Here is a 16,172-nt window from a genome sequence, read left to right on the forward strand (position 1 = left end):
TTCCTCAAACAGTTGAAATTAGAGCTACCATTCGATCCAGCAATTGCTGGGACCCGAAGGGGTACGTGTACCCCAATGTTTATAGCAGCAATGTCCACAATAGCCAAACTGTGGAAAGAGCCAAGATGCCCATCGACAGATGAATGGATAAAGAAGCTGTGGTATATATACACAATGGAATATTATGCAGCCATCAAAAGGAATGAGATCTTGCCATTTGCAACGACGTGGATGGAACTGGAGGGTGTTATGCTGAGTGAAATAAGTCAATCAGAGAAAGACATGTATCACATGACCTCACTGATATGAGGAATTCTTAATCTCAGGAAACAAACTGAGGGTTACTGGAGTGGTTGGGGGTGGGAGGGATGGGGTGGCTGGGTGATAGACATTGGGGAGGGTATGTGCTACGGTGAGCGCTGTGAATTGTGCAAGACTGTTGAATCACAGATCTGTACTTCTGAAACAAATAACGCAACATATTTTAAGAAAAAAGAAAAAGAAGAAGATAACAGGAGAGGAAGCAAAGGGGAGTATGTCAGAGGGGGAGACGAACCATGAGAGATGATGGACTCTGAAAAACAAACTGAGGGTTCTAGAGGGAAGGGGGGAGGGGGATGGGTTAGCCTGGTGATGGGTATTGAGGAGGGCACGTTCTGCATGGAGCACTGGGTGTTATGAACAAACAATGAATCATGGAACACTGCACCAAAAACTAATGATGTAATATATGGTGATTAACATAACAATAAAAAATAAAAACAAAAAAAAACAAAAAAAAATAAATAAATAAAAGGGGGGTAGTGGAGATGAATACTTAAAAAAAAAAAAAGATCTACCTTCTTGGCAGCTTTCAAATATAAAATACAGTATTGTATTTTATCACCATCACCAAACAGTACATTACATTCCATAACTTCTTTACCTTATAACTGGAAGTATGTACCTTTTGATCATCTTCACCCAAATCCCACCCTCAACAAATTTAAAAGAATTGAATCACATACAGCATATTATCCAACTATGACTCAATGAAATTAGTAACTTATAACAAGGGAGATTTAGAAAATGAAAAAATGTGGAAATAAAACAATGCACTCCTAAATAACCTATGTATCAAAGAAATTCATAAGGGAAATTGGATGTACTTTGAGATAAATGAAAATGAAAACAACCTACCAACACTTATGGGATGCTGCTAAATTTCTTAATGAGAAATTTAGAATTATAAGCACCTATATTAAAAAGATGTCAAATCAATGACTTAGCATACCATGGTAAACTAAACACAAACTAAACCCTAAGCAATAAGAAGGAAGGAAAAAATAAAGATCAGAGTGGAAATAAATGGAATAGAGAATAAAAATAACAGAGAAAATCAATGAAACCAAAAGTTGGTTCTTTGGAGAGATTAACAAAATTGCCAAGCCTTTAGCTAGACTGGCCAAGAAATAAAGGGAGAAGACTGAAATTACTAAAACCAGGAATGACACAGGTGACATTTCAACTAACTTTACAAACACAAAAAGGAATACTACCACCTAAGAGAATACTATGAACAACTGTATGCCAACAAACTAGATAAACTAGATGAAATGGAAAATTCCTAGAAAGACACAAACTACCAAAACTGACTCAAACCAAACTAGAAAATCTGCTAGATGTAAAACAAAGAGATTTTACTAGCAATCAAAAAGCTTACCACAAATTAAAAAAAAAAAAAAAACAAGCTTAGATTACTACATGGGTGAATTCTACAAATATTAAAAGAATTAACACCAATCTTTCACAAACTCTTCCAAAACAACAGAAGGAGAGGGGCCACTTCCCAATTCATTCTTTGAAAGCATTATTACTCAGACACAAAAACCTGACAAAGACATCATAAGAAAGCTATAAAATAATATCCATTAAGAATATAGACACATAGGGGCACCTGGGTGGCTCAGTCATTGAGCATCTGCCTTCGGCTCAGGTCATGATCCCAAGGTCCTGGGATCGAGCCCCACATCGGGCTCCCTACTCAGCAGAAGCCTGCTTCTCCCTCTCCCACTCCCCCTGCTTGTGTTCCCTCTCTCGCTGTGTCTTTCTCTGTCAAATAAATAAAAAATCTTTAAAAAAAAAAAGAATATAGACACATAAATCCTTAACAGAGTATTTTTAAAAAATTAAATTTGGAATCCAATGGTCTAGTCCCTGGCAAATAGGGCTTCTTCCACAGGAGACTAAAATCATCCTGAGTTTTGACCACACTCTCTACTAGGCACTTAAGCAATCTCATTACTATAAATTCCATGATAAAACAGATGAAATCAATGTAATTATAAATAAATCTCTCAAACTCACCCCATCTTCTCTGTCACCGACCAAAAATACGCTGCAGGTTGTTGAGGCATTTCTACTTTTTGTGATTGATGTGTTAACAAGCATCACTCTAAAATTATACTTTTTTTTAACAGAATCAGATTATACAGAATCCAACCTTCCATGCTATCCAACATTCCTAACAAGGAAGACATTTGTCCCTTGATGAAACATTTCCAATATTTCAAACTGACTGATCTCTTTGAAATTTAAGTAAGCTATTTTAAGTATAAGGTTAGGTTTTAAGTATCCCATAAGGGTTCTGCTTTTCACCTTTCTTCTCCATCTTCACTACACTGGAGATAAAATTCATAGTCACTGAGTAGTAGAAGGCTTACTCATCATATTATAACCCTGAAGTGGACCTAGGAGATTATAAGCCACCATAAAATCTCAACCAAACTCCTTTCTCTAAAACAATGTATTTTGCAAACCTCATTAAACCTTTGAATTATCAGGGGAACTTATTAAAAATGCATATTCCCAAGTCTTTCTTAAGAGATTCTGGTGAGTTTGTAACTAGGCCCAGGAATCTGCATTTTAACTCACCCCTTTCCCCAACATTCCTGACTACACTTGGAGAAAACATCGGGCTCGAGGTACTTGACTTCTAGATTCATTCTCTACACTTAACAGGAGCAATTAGGGACCGATACAGATCCGCAGGAAAGCCCTCTCCTGTCCTAACCCCCTGCGTTAGAATGCTAGTGGTCCTCACAGCCACATGCATTTCCTAGAAGGGTGGGAGAAAAAAGTTGGGACATCGTTTTCTAGAGACGCAGAGAAGAACCCACTGAACAGAGAGCAGGCAAGAAACTGGTATTTTACTAGAGAAATACATAGGTTAAAAGGGCAAGATTTCTTGTAACAGACGTCTCAAATATTGAGGAATTACAGGGTGCGTGAAAGGTACCATACAGTTCTAGGCTGTGCTACCACAAAATGGGAGATCCTTCCAAGGCTTAGACTATCTATGCTATTGAACTGTTAGCAACCATTACTACGTAGAGGAAGAGAAAGTCTGCTACAAAAGAGTCTCTTCCAAATTTGATTCCTTCCAAGCTGCATATCACTTCAAACAGATTATTCCTAAATTCAAGACCATGCTGCACAATAATCAAGTCAATGCCCACGACACAGTTAAGTCAACTTGGTATCAGCCTTAACCATGCATGTTCTCTCTGTCCTCTCTCTCTCTTCTCACTGAATGTTGGGTATCCAAATGCAATCAAACCTCTTGATCAAACCCTTTGTTGGACAGACTCAACTTTGTAGATGTATGCCATTTAAGGACTTTCATTTTTTTAAGTTTCTTTTTATTTTTGTGTTAGAGAGAGAGAGAGACACAGAGAGAGCACAAGCAGGGAGGAGAAGCAGGCTCTCCGCTGAGCAGAGAGCTCGACGTAGGGCTCGATCCCAGGGTCCTGGGATCATGACCTGAGCCAAAGGCAGAATCTTAACCAACTGAGCCACCCAGGTGCCCAAGGGCTCTCATTTTTATTTTGAATTTCTGATGGCTTGAGATAAGAGACCCCACAAATCCATGAAAACAGATGGGGTTGGAATTTACAGCTGTTGTACAAAAGGATCTTTGGATGACTATGTATGATTTATGTCTGTATGTATGTATAGTTCAGAGTAACCATAGTTGAACCAGTGTCCTACCCCTGTGTCAAGGAGGAACTTCACCCCACAAGAACCTTTCAACATGTGAGGGTAAAAATCCGATCACACAAAATTGGGATTGCTACTGCAACAGGACCATCCCAATTAGGGTCTACTTTACCTTGCTGAGTATGCAAATGGTAGAAGAAGATAATTTATAAGGCCAATGTGAAGAGTTGATTTCTGATTTCTATATGCCACAGCTCTTATTTCTGTCTCCACAGCTCTTATTCCATATTTCTATGGAATGGTTCCTACTCCCATAATCACTAAACCCTTACCCCATTCCTCTTGCCTGAATATTGCAAAACATCCTTCTGATCTTGGCTTAACATCTACCTTCTTCAGGTAGGTGTGTCCAATCCCTTCACTCTAGGTGGGTTCCCTACTTATATAAAAAAACTTTTTTTCTCCCCATAGAATTTTTAATTATGGTTTTTCATTACTAACCATGTAGTTATCATTACATTCAAAGTTTTATCTCTCTACCAATTCCTGCTGGTCAATATGCTCAAGTAGGATGGCTTTGTGGATTGCTATATTACAGATACCTAGCAAGTGTCTTTCACACATTAAATTCTTAATGAATGACTCTGCAAGAATTAATGCATTCTACCAAATGAACTTCACAATAGTATATATAACTTTTAGAGTAAGTAAGTTTAGCCTTTACTCAGTATTAGGTGCTATAACAAGAGTACATTTATGCCTGGGCCCATGTGTATTTAATTAAATTATTATAGGCACTTTTAAGTACATATATACATATATGTATACACACATATATATATATGGCATAGATATATTCAGGTTTTTCCCATGTATGAACTAAACTTTCAACTAAATAACTATATGAGAATAAGGTGAAATGATCAAAATGGTGGTTCTCTAATTTTTTTGTACATCTCTCCTAAGTTGCTTCAGGGTATATGCCTATAGCATAGCAAATATTTCAAAACTAAGATCTTACCCATGGCTTTATCCAACATCATTCTTAAGAAGAGATTTGCTCAATACACATTCAAGAAATGTATCTACTTAAGTACTACACTTAAATTTAGATTTTGAATCAATAAGAATGAAGTTTCAGCATTTCTATATTAAAAGTTGGCCCATGGATATGTTCTCAAGAAATTGTAATTATTGTCAGTTTAATTTTGCATAATGCTGTGTATATAGTGTTATTATATTCTTTCATGGGTAAATTTTTGAACTCTGTGATGATGGTACTTTCATTTTGTAAGTCTTAGCCATTATCGAGATTATCTGGAACACTGTATCTGCAATACACGAAATCTTTACATGTTTTATTCCCTTCAAAGAGCCCACAGGCCCTTATTTCCTCAGAAGTTCTATTCAGATGGCCCCCTAGAAATCGCTAAAAAAAATTAAAATTGTGTTTGAACAGTAAGGTGAAAATTCTCAGATTTTAAAAAGCCAGAACAATAGGGGTGCCTGACTGGCCCAGTCGGTGGAGCATGTGACTCCTGATCTTGGGATTGTGAATTCAAGCCCCATGTTGGCTGTAGAGATTACTTAGAAATAAAATCTTAAAAAAAAAAAAATCCAAGACAGTTTGAAACTTAATCATACATACACACACACAGGTACACACATCCACCCATTCCTGAATGGACTGAAGTGACCTAAAAAAAAAGTCAACATATAGGAAAAGATGCTGGAGATCCTCTAGGGTAGTATTTCCACACTGTAGTCTTGATATCAATTTGGTATGCTCCTACAAGCATTTTCTTAGAAATGGAATACAGTGCAGTGGGATGGAATGGATAATCAGTGTTTGATGATATCAAATCTTTCCTAACTTAGGAACCCAGGCATCATGGGAAATCTTGGAACAGGGGAGCTATGCGTCTATATGTGCAGATGTATTTGGAAGTGATAAACCCATGGTTAAAGACCTTATACATCTGGAGCTCAGGCATCTGCAGCACAGAGTAACCATAGTTGAGGATAACCTAGAGAGAAAGGCTTCCTGTCCCTGCCATTACTACGGGAACCAATAGTGAGGGTACTGTGTTCCTTGATCACAACAGTGCCCACCCGAGGGACAAGAATGACATCTGAATGCTAGACACCCTTTTGGGACCATTTTCCACAAGACCAGAGGAAAAACCACTGACTCCTTTAGAGAGAGGGAACTCCCCATAGGATTGCTGAACTTCTCCTAAGACAGGAACCCCAAGGGGTAATAAGAGATTCTTACCAAACACTGTATGGGATGCTGAAATCACTTCATCTGACTATTCAAAGAATGGAACCTCATTTTATACCCCAAGTAAAGTGGGCCATATTATTTATATAAGTATCTCAAGTATTTTAAGTTGTATCGGTCCAAAGACAAAGTTGACTTCTAAAGTATGACTTATGAATCCATACATATATAAACTACACATATAATATGCTATCCTGTAAAGGAGAATGCTAATTTCACTAGTGTTAAAATCTGAGTTCCTGTAGTTTTGATTCCCTACTGTATTGATTTCTGGACATTTGAGCGTGTTTTTAAAAAAATGAAAGAAGGAAGCCTTAATCTGTCAAGAATATCCTCGTGTCACTTTTAATTTGGCAGTTTTTAATACACCCAGAGAAAATGATCTTAGTAGAAGGGAAGGCATAAGCTCGTACAATGTAGAAGCAGGCAACAAGAAAGTCTTCAGGGACGCCTCGGTGACTCAGTCGGTTAAGTGTCTGCCTTTGGTTCAGGTCATGATCTCAGGGTCCTGGGATCAAGTCCCACGTTGGGCTCTCTGCTCAGTGGGGAGTCTGCTTCTCCCTCTGCCTGTCCTTCCCCCTGCTTGTTCTCGCTCTCTCTCTCTCAAATAAGTAAATAAAATCTTAAAAAAAAAAAAAAGTCTTCAGATGACCATGAAAGAGGAAACCCTGGATTGCCTCGGAGACTCTGTCTCCAAAGTGTCTTCAGATGTAAATGTGGTCATAAAAGCTACTCTTCTATGGACAGGGCCCTGGGTCCCATGGAACACTCTCCTGGACAGAGCAAGGTCTTACTTCTCCTATTCTATTTATATATAACACACACAACATAAATACACACATGCACACAAGCACATGCACCCAGAAACACCATCCACATGTTTCTCTTTGAGCACAAACCTAACTGCAGGCATCAGCAAGGCAATATTTTTTTTAAAGACCCACAAGTGTCACATAATTTGATATATGGAAAGAAATGACATTGTTTTTCTCGCTCTATCACACAATCAATATTGGTTTGAACCACACGACTCTACCAATATTTGACTGTTTGACTTATAAAAATGACAAGTTAGCTCAGTTCAACCTAATATTGTTGCAGTTCTTACCATGTACAGAACCTGTAAGAATAATTTATTTGATGTACTACCTTTACAAAATGACAAGAGAAAATGACAGTGATACACAGTGAATCCCTTATGATAATTTCACAAGAGACAGAGAAAAAATAATGTGGAAGGATGCTTTGCAGGAATGCGATATAAACAAGCAAGAACATAGAAAGTTAAATCTATACATCATCACCAAATATGTACAATTCACAAGACATCTGGTCCTTGTCCTCAAGCATATTCAATTTAGTTGGGAAGATATAATACATGAAAAAAAATTGCATCTAAGACTTATATAATTTTCACTTGGGGCAGATAAACTGGCACAAAGAATATCAAACTGGACACTTCATTAGAATTTAAATACTGTAGGGGTGCCTGGGTGGCACAGTCAGTCAAATGGCTGACTCTTGGTTTTGGCTCACGTCATGATCTCAGGGTAACGAGATCAAGCCCCAAGTCCTGCTCTGCACTCAGTGCAGAGTCTGTTTAAGATTCTCTCTCCTTCTCCCTCTGAGCTCCCCCTACCCCCGCCACACATACACTCTCTGTCTCTAAAATAAATTTAAAAATCTGTAAAAAAAAATTTAAATAGAGTAATTCCTTACTAAAATGAAACCCAAGCAAAGAAACAAAAACATGTTTAAAGAGATTCATACTATAACATACCAAAAGTTCCTTTGCTCACAAGTCATGTTAAAAAAACATTTAAATCTTTAAAAAATGTTTCAAGTTCTCCACCAATTTAAATATTGCACAGAAGTCAAGGATGGTTAAGACCAAATAAAGGCCACTGGATTTCACAGAAGATGGACAAAAATATAAATCTGAGGGATTAAATATTTAGTAAAAAAGCTTAGAGACAGACAGACTGTGTTTATTTCCATCTCCTCCCCAAACCCAACTAAAATGATAGTAAAGGAATAAAGAAGGTACGAGCAATCAATGACAAAGGCGGGGGGGAGGCATCTTCAGTGGATCAGAGCATTTAATACATATTAAGGGAGCAGAAACGAGGATGGAAGGATGGAAACAACTCAGGAAAACAGAGAGGGGTAAAAAAAAAAAAAAAGTGCCTGTATAGAGCGATCAATGAAAATGCAGCCAATTCTCTAGTTTTTTAACATAAAAAAAGAAAAAGAAATAAATGTAAATAATGTTCACCAAAAAAAAAATTCTTTGATGAAAATGACAGGACATAAATAATTGAAAATAAAAGGATTCTTTCAAAATATGAAAAAAAAGAAGTAGTTATATAAGCATATTTCACAGAGATGTTGTGGTTAGTAATAGCTACCTCTGAGGATCAAGACTGGAGGTTGAGGGAAGGGGACGGGGGTCTGCTACTTTTCATAAGAAGCCCTTTACATTATATTATTTTATTATATTTGATTTTTAAATGGCATATATTAATTTGGTAGGAAATTTTTAAAACAAATGTTAAAATTATAAATTATCAAATATATGATTATTTATATAAACATAGGACAGACAAGGCCTTTTAAGTATGCCTCAGTGGATACTTGGTTTTAAGATTTTATTTCCTTATTTGAGAGGCAGAGCAGGGGTGGGGTTCGAGCGGCAAAGGGAAAGGGGAGGGGGACAAGCAGACTCCCCGCTGAGCGCAGAGCCAGCAGTGGGGCTCAATCCCACCACCCTGAGATCGTGACCTGAGCTGAAGTCAGCCGCTTAACTGACTGAGCCACCCAGGCGTCCCTCAGTGGATACTTATTTTGTCAGTGCTGCATTCATTTCCCTTTCTATACTGTGATTCTCCTTCCTTCTCCACCGGCAATCCATTTGGTCCAGGGGGGATTTCTCCATCCCAGCTTCAGTAGTAGTTTGTGACTCAGGCCCAATCCAACCCATGGTCCTGGTCAGAGGGACTTTTTTCCTCCCGGAGAGAAGAACAAGGCACAGTTTAGGCCAATGAGAACTATACTGAGTTCTCTGTAAATGTTGAAGGAAAAACATGCTCTTGTCTAGAGCTGCTGACAGCCATCTTGCCACCAGAAGAGAAAACCTTCCCCAAGAATGAGGCTGACAGAATGAACAGCAGAGGCGAAAGCATGTGAGCCCAAATGTCTGTGGTTGAACCCCACGTTCCAATAGGTCTGAGATTTGTCTACCTCAGCCTTTTTCATTAATTATAAGAGGTAGTATCATGTAATGGGAAAACACTGGACTGCCGTGGGTTCAAACTTCACCCTTGCTACCTACTAACTGTGTGACCTTGGGCATGTCACTTTACCCTTTCCTCATCTATAAAATGGGATAGTAATAGTACCTACCTCATAGAATCAAATGAGTGAATATATATAATACACATATGCATATATTTATATATACACATAGGTATAAGAACTACAAATATATATGTTAAAACCTCATTTAGAATTATATGTGCAAGAGCCATATTTTTAATTTTAGTAATTATATTCCCCTTTTTCCTTAAACCAGTTTGAACTGAGTTTTCTGATATTTACAAGTGGCAGGGCCCTGATTATTTCAACACCCAAGAGAGAAGCCATACAAAACCAATTGATAGATTTAAGCAGACATACATAAAACATAAATATAATATAAACCTTCTCTACGGCAGAAAAAAATGATCAAAAAATGAAAAAGTAAATAGAAAAGGAAGAAACCATATTTGCAACCTTACACAGAACAGGGTGGAGATGCTACACAAAATGGGCAAAAATATAAACACACAATTCACAAATAAAAAATTGCAATATAAAAATGTTTGGTTTCTAATAATCAAATGAAATAAACAGGAACTAAATTTTTTCCAGGGACATAGCTAAAGACCATTTTTAAATTTTATTATCCAGTGTTGGCAAGTGTCTCATGTACCCCTGTTGAGAATGTTAATGGATACAACCATTCTGAAAGGCAATCTAGCTATAATAAAAATAAGCATATCTTTGACATAATACTTCTAGGAATTTATCTAAGGAAATACTTCAGGGAGTACGCAAACATTATCCCTACTATGAGCAACCATTTTCCCTACAAGTTTTCCCACGGATTTGTACTTATATACAGGAACATTAGAAACTGAATGTCCAAAAAATAGGAGATTCATTAAAATCCATGTATTTCAATATTGTTCAGTCATTTAAAACGTTGACGTTAAATGTGTACATACTCAAGAATGTTCATGATTATTAATAATCATGTAACATGATTATTATGAAATCAGCAGGTCAAAAACCTAAAGGTATGAGCCTGTTTTGTTGTATAAATATATACATGTACATAAGGGAAAAGATCCACTAGACTACCCATCAAATGATAGTGAAATTTCTGGGTAGTAGAATTACGATTGTCCTAATTTGTTACTAGGTTTTTTTCTCGCTTATATATTGTTCCCTTTTTCTCCACTGAACCTTCACGGACCTTCAATAAGAACAAAATGTATTTTAAATTCATTAAAAAAAACCATAAGACTCCCCCTGAGAGTAGCTTCAGTCATGCGTTTGGAGCTAAAATGCATGCAGCTGTTAGATGTAGTGCAGAGGATGAGAAAGTCAAGGGAGTAGACTCTCTTTTGAGAAAATTTGGTTGTAAAAATGAGCCAAGGTCTCAAGAACACATGTGGCATACAAATAGTGAGATGGAGCACCTGTGCATCAGAAAAGAGGAACAGTCCAGATATAAGAGAAAGGAATCACTGGCGGAGATGTCTGATGCCTGCAACAGCAACTTGCTGTGTTTTCCACTCTCCGGTAGCTTCTGTTTGGGCTTGGCTGGGCTACCTCAGCTGAATTCCTACATGCCCTTTTCCTTGTGCTGCCCAGGCTCAGGAAAGGGGCAGAAGGTACCCACCAGTAGAACCCATACGCTCAGCCTTTCGGTGTCTTAACCCCCTAAACTTGGTGCAGCAGGGACTCTTCATCAGCTACTTTCCCCAGAGAAGAAAATAGGATACTTGAAGCCCTATGCAAGCCTCCCTTAGACCTCCACTCCCAGGGAAAAGTAACCACCATCCTCAACGGCAATGGTAACACACACCTGACCTTAGTAATGACAAAGTGAGTTTTCAACAATTCATAAGGGCTTGAATACTCTGTAAGACAGATTACGTTTTCTTTCCATTTATTTCTGGCATATTAACAGCTGGTGACCTAGATTAAGAAATAATTTAATATGTGAAAAGGCAGACTATATCACTAAATTCCTTCGCAGATGGAAAGTGGATTCAATAAAAAGCTTCAGACCAAAGATTCAAGTAATTACTGGGAAGTGGAGAGGGGGAGGAATACCTACAAGTGGGTAAAATGAACTATGGAAAAATGATGACAAAACCTGGCTGGGATGCCGGAGGATCCTAGCTACTTTCTGGACAAGTAAGCAGGGACTGGAAGAGGGCAGGAAGCCTTGCTAATTCAGCTGCTGAAGGAGCGGCAGGAGGAGGGTCACGTTAGTGCAGGATGAGCTTGGGTAGATATTAAAAGAAATACAATCCTCTTACTGCAATGACAGTGTGCATGTGTGGAGGGAGGGACTGGAGGCAGCCACAAAGCTTCTGGGCCTAGGGATTGGCAAAGGGATCAGTGGCCCCTCCTGCTCAATTCCTCGAGGTCGGTGGGAACTAGGGAGCAGCCTGAGCCAGGGTCTGAAGAGGGAAATTCACTGTCCTTTTGAGCAACGCGGCAAATCTGACTTCCAGTAAAAGAGGAAAACACTAAACACCCCGAATCCCAGAGACGGAAAATACTGCCACATGAAAGAGAACACAGTTCAGCTGATAAAAACCATGGCGCTCAGCGAGCCGGTGTTCATTTTCAAGTGCAGTGCTTAAGCTACAATATGAATGTCCTTTCGCTGGAGACACAAATGAACACCTCAGTGCTGGCAAGGTCTTGATGACAAGCAGCCATCAGGGGATCCCAAAGTCTCGCACAAGACCTCAACTGCTCAGGGCTGTGCTTGGTGTAAACCCAAGCTCTGTGCCCAGCTCTGGGAGAGAAAAATAAATTACTGAGGCGCCAATTTGCTAGGGAGCTTGTAAAACACTAGGAAACCCAACCTGTACGTGCAAATTTTTTAAAGAAATAAAGCGCCCTCCTTTGTGCAGAAATGTGCAGAGAAGAACTGTTAGGTTCAGGTCATATTTATTTTTGACCTTCCAGAGGACACTGGCGTCAAAAGGGACACACACTGAGAGAAACCCCCCCCCAAAAAAAAGAACAGAAAAAGGAAAGAAGTGTGTATCTAGATCTCTATTTTGAACTCCAGGATTCACTCGACAGCACTGTATTAAAAGCCATCGGTTTTCCGTGATGAGCCCTATCGATCCCTACAGATTTTGAGAGTAGCTTCTGCGCTACCCCCGCCGTTTCTGCTGCACTCGGGTCCTCAGGAAACCCCCCGGAGGGAGGACCGCTGCCGCAATCTCCCGGACCTGCGGGCCGGCGGGGAGCGGGCGCCGCGGGCAGAGAGATGCGCAGGGCACCCGGGCAGGCAGCCGGCGAGCCGCCGCACCTGCCGAAGCTCGCGCCCGCCGCCGCCCGGGAGAGCGGGGAGAGCGGAGAGAGAGGCCGGCCGTGCGGGGGGCGAGCGCGCGGGGAGACTCGGGCGGACCGCGCGCCCCGGCGCTCCCGCCTCCCAGCCCGCGGCCGCCTCGCTGCAGCCGCCGCTGCGCCGGGCAAGGCGTCTCCGCGCCCCCCGGCCCCGGCCCGGCCTCCACCGCTCCCCCAGCCCTCTCGGCCCTCGCCGCCGCGCCCCCGCCCCGCAACCTGCCCCGCCGCCCGCTCTGACCTTTTCCTGCGCGCGGTTGAGTCGCTTCTGCACGTTCTTGGCGAAAATGCCCGTCTTGATGTCGGCCATGGCTGCGGGTCCGGGAGGCGGCGAGGAGCGGAGCGGGCGGCGGGGCGGCTGCGGCGAGGACCAGCGGGAGAGGAGGAGGAGGAGGAGGAGGAGATGGTGGAGGAGGAGGAGCGGGAGAGGAGGAGCGGGAGGGGCGGTGAAGGGCAGCGGAGGAGCGCCAGGAGGGGTGAGGGAGGGGCGCAGCGCGGGGACCGGCTTAAAGCGACAGCGCGGAGGCGGGGCGCTCCGGGCCTGGCGGCGATACGGGGCTGGGCGGCGAGAAAAAGAGAGGGAAGGAGCCCGAAGTCAAATTGCCCAGGGAGGGCGCACAGTGGTGGAAGAGGAGGTCGGGAGGAGAAAGGGGACGACGCCAAGCAGCAGTCCCAGGGCCCTGAGGCAGCTCCGCGGTTCTTTCAAGGCAGAGTTTGTGTTGGGGGAGGCTAGGAGGGGCCCCATTCTTTCCGGCAAAAAAAAAAAAAAAAGAAAAAAGAAAGAAAGAAAAAGAGGCGCGGGGCAGGGAGTGGTGGGGAAGCCAGCATTGGAGGTGCTCTGACGTGGAGGGGGGTGGATGGGCTCGTCCAGACAGTGCACCCCTCCCCATCTGTGTGTTCCAGAAAGCCGGCCTCGGCCCTGCCTTCGGGAGGCTCACACCAACGGAGGAAAGGGGGCTGGGAAACCAAGTCAGTTCAGGGGTTAGAGCTGCAGTAGTGAGGGACCAAGGCGCACAATGGTTCAAACTTTAAGACGAGATTTGGGGTCCGAGGTAGGGAGGTTGTATGTTGAGAAGGGTCAGTCCCTTTAAGCAAGGTGCTGTGCTTTGGTGATCTGTGTAATTCCTGCCCGGAGCCCATACTCTAGCATGGACACTTACTTCCCCAGAAGTGTTGCCTGGCAGAATCAGGTCCTTTACCGACTCACTTCAACATTGTAAGACCTGGACCTCTTAGCCTGTTGCTTCGTGCAAACCTTCTGGCAACCTTAACAGGGATTTACCTCCTCAGTACGCTGATCAGAAGTAAGAATAATAGGGATACCTTTGTCGTATACCTCACCCAGAGCTCTTGAAGACCCTGGCCAATAGCGAAACTATCCATACTCTGTACTCTCTGAGAGTATGAAGGTGTAAGGCAGGTCGCCCAGCAAGCAGGACAGAGGTGAATCAGGCACCTGAATCCTGTGAGTCCAAATGAGCATCCCACTAAACCTGTGGAGTAGACTGTCCCATGTGTAGCCCCCACCCCCATGAACTACCCTTGATACTCCCTTCGAAGCCCCCTCACCTTGATACTACAGTGGCACTGTGACTGGTTTTTGAAATAAGATACAGTGGAAGGACACTGTGCCAGTTGCAGCCTAAGCCTTGAGAACCCAAGCAGGCGTGGCACTCTCGGGAGCCCTGTGCCACCCTGTAGAATGTTCAGCTACCATGATGTGAAAAGCCCCTTGGAGAGGCCACGTGGAAACGGGAAACCCCAGCCTCCCACTGACCCGCTGCCTAAATGCAGCCAGGCAAACAATCATCAGTAACACCAGAAGAACCGCCCAGCTGATCCCTGCAGAGGGCACAGCGGTGAGTAAACAAAAAGAGAGTGGTTTTAAGCCACTCACTTTTGCAATGGTTTATTACTGAAATACCCCATCTATTCACTTGACTCTTACTTCCTTAGGATGACTGGTCATCCCAGTTTGCCTGGGATGAGCCAGAAAGTCCTGGGTAAGCCTGGACGAGTAGGTCACCCTACTTCCAACATCCCAAGTAAATAGGAGTTTACTTCAGAGGGAGGTAAAGAGAATATTCCTCTCTTGGTCAGGATTCCATAGAAAAGACTGCCCAGAAGCCAGGAATTAAAACGGGGGGCTTCAGAACCTCACCTGTGCCCTGAGGACTTGCCATGATGATACAAGCCGCAGAATGCTGGAACACACCAGAATGTTCTGGAGCACATCAGTCCATGGTACTTTTCATACTATAAGCCCCAGAGCTTCCTCTGCTTCCATGCAGGGCCTGGCTATAGCTTCCCTTGCAGACATCACTACCCTCTTTCTAACAAGCAAGGGACAGAGTTCCAAGCAGTAGGTTTACTTTCCCTCTGGTTACTTAGGGCCCAAGCCATAGTGCCCTCTGCTCCAGCATTTGTCCTTCCTTGTAATTATTCCCCCACCAATTTTTGGCACACAGCAAATATCTTTTGAACTAAAATTACAAATGGCTAACATTTCTCATCATTCAGATGCCCAAATCTAGGTCTGTGATATGTGGATGGAAACAGGAAGCTTATCATTTCTTGATAATTCTATTTGGAATACATGCTGAGCATGTTACAAAGTTGTTATGCACAAACTTATCAAATCATTTCCCTCCAGCTGAAAGGTGAAATGACATCCGTTTTCAGGTTGTCACGTGGGTCATTCTAGCCAGCCTGGAAAATTGAGGAAGGACTTTAGCTGCTACTTAGTAGGTTCTTTGTAAATATTTGTTGAAAAAAAAATGCGTGTGTACATGAGACTAGATCTTGAGCATCCATCCTTAGCTATTTATTCTCCTATTTCTGCAATAATGCTACTGGAATGAGTATAAAAGGGGACCCAACAACGATTTTTAAATATTGTTATGCCATACAGTAGAGGCTTTTTCCATACAAAATCTTATGCAGGACCCAAATACAATAATCAGGTAGACCCCTCGCTGGTTGTGGAAGGTGTGGGGTACCCAGAGCCCCACCCATTAGGCTACCTTTTATTCCCTGCATCTGTCTCTAAGGAAGATCTTCAGCCCTGACATGAACAGACATTTTTCCAAAGATGACATCCAAATGGTCAACAGGCACATGAAAAAGTGCTCAACATCACTCAGCATCAGGGAAATCCAAATCAAAACCTCAATGAAATACCACCTCACACCAGTCAGAATGGCTAAAATTAACAAGTCAGGAAACGACAGATGTTGGCGGGGATGCGGAGAAAGGGGAATCCTCCTACACT

The 16,172-nt window shown here is 42.0% G+C and overlaps 1 protein-coding gene across 2 annotated transcripts in view; it reads right to left on the bottom strand.

The window, feature by feature from the left end:
• AMPH (amphiphysin) overlaps positions 1 to 13,627 on the bottom strand; it is a 320,442-nt gene extending 306,815 nt beyond the window's left edge. The window contains exon 1 of one of the 2 annotated variants that reach the window (XM_073886903.1): positions 13,143 to 13,627. In XM_073886903.1, coding sequence (XP_073743004.1) covers positions 13,143 to 13,211 — 69 coding nt within the window. In that variant the 5' untranslated portion in view covers positions 13,212 to 13,627. The remainder of the gene's footprint in view (positions 1 to 13,142) is intronic. The other variant, XM_025853126.2, reaches the window with a different exon arrangement.
• Positions 13,628 to 16,172: the final 2,545 nt, after the last annotated feature.

This window comes from Callorhinus ursinus, unplaced genomic scaffold (assembly GCF_003265705.2).
Source record: "Callorhinus ursinus isolate GAN/ISIS: 27379988/994484 unplaced genomic scaffold, GSC_fseal_2.0 scaffold73, whole genome shotgun sequence".
Taxonomy (NCBI): Eukaryota; Metazoa; Chordata; class Mammalia; order Carnivora; family Otariidae; genus Callorhinus; species Callorhinus ursinus.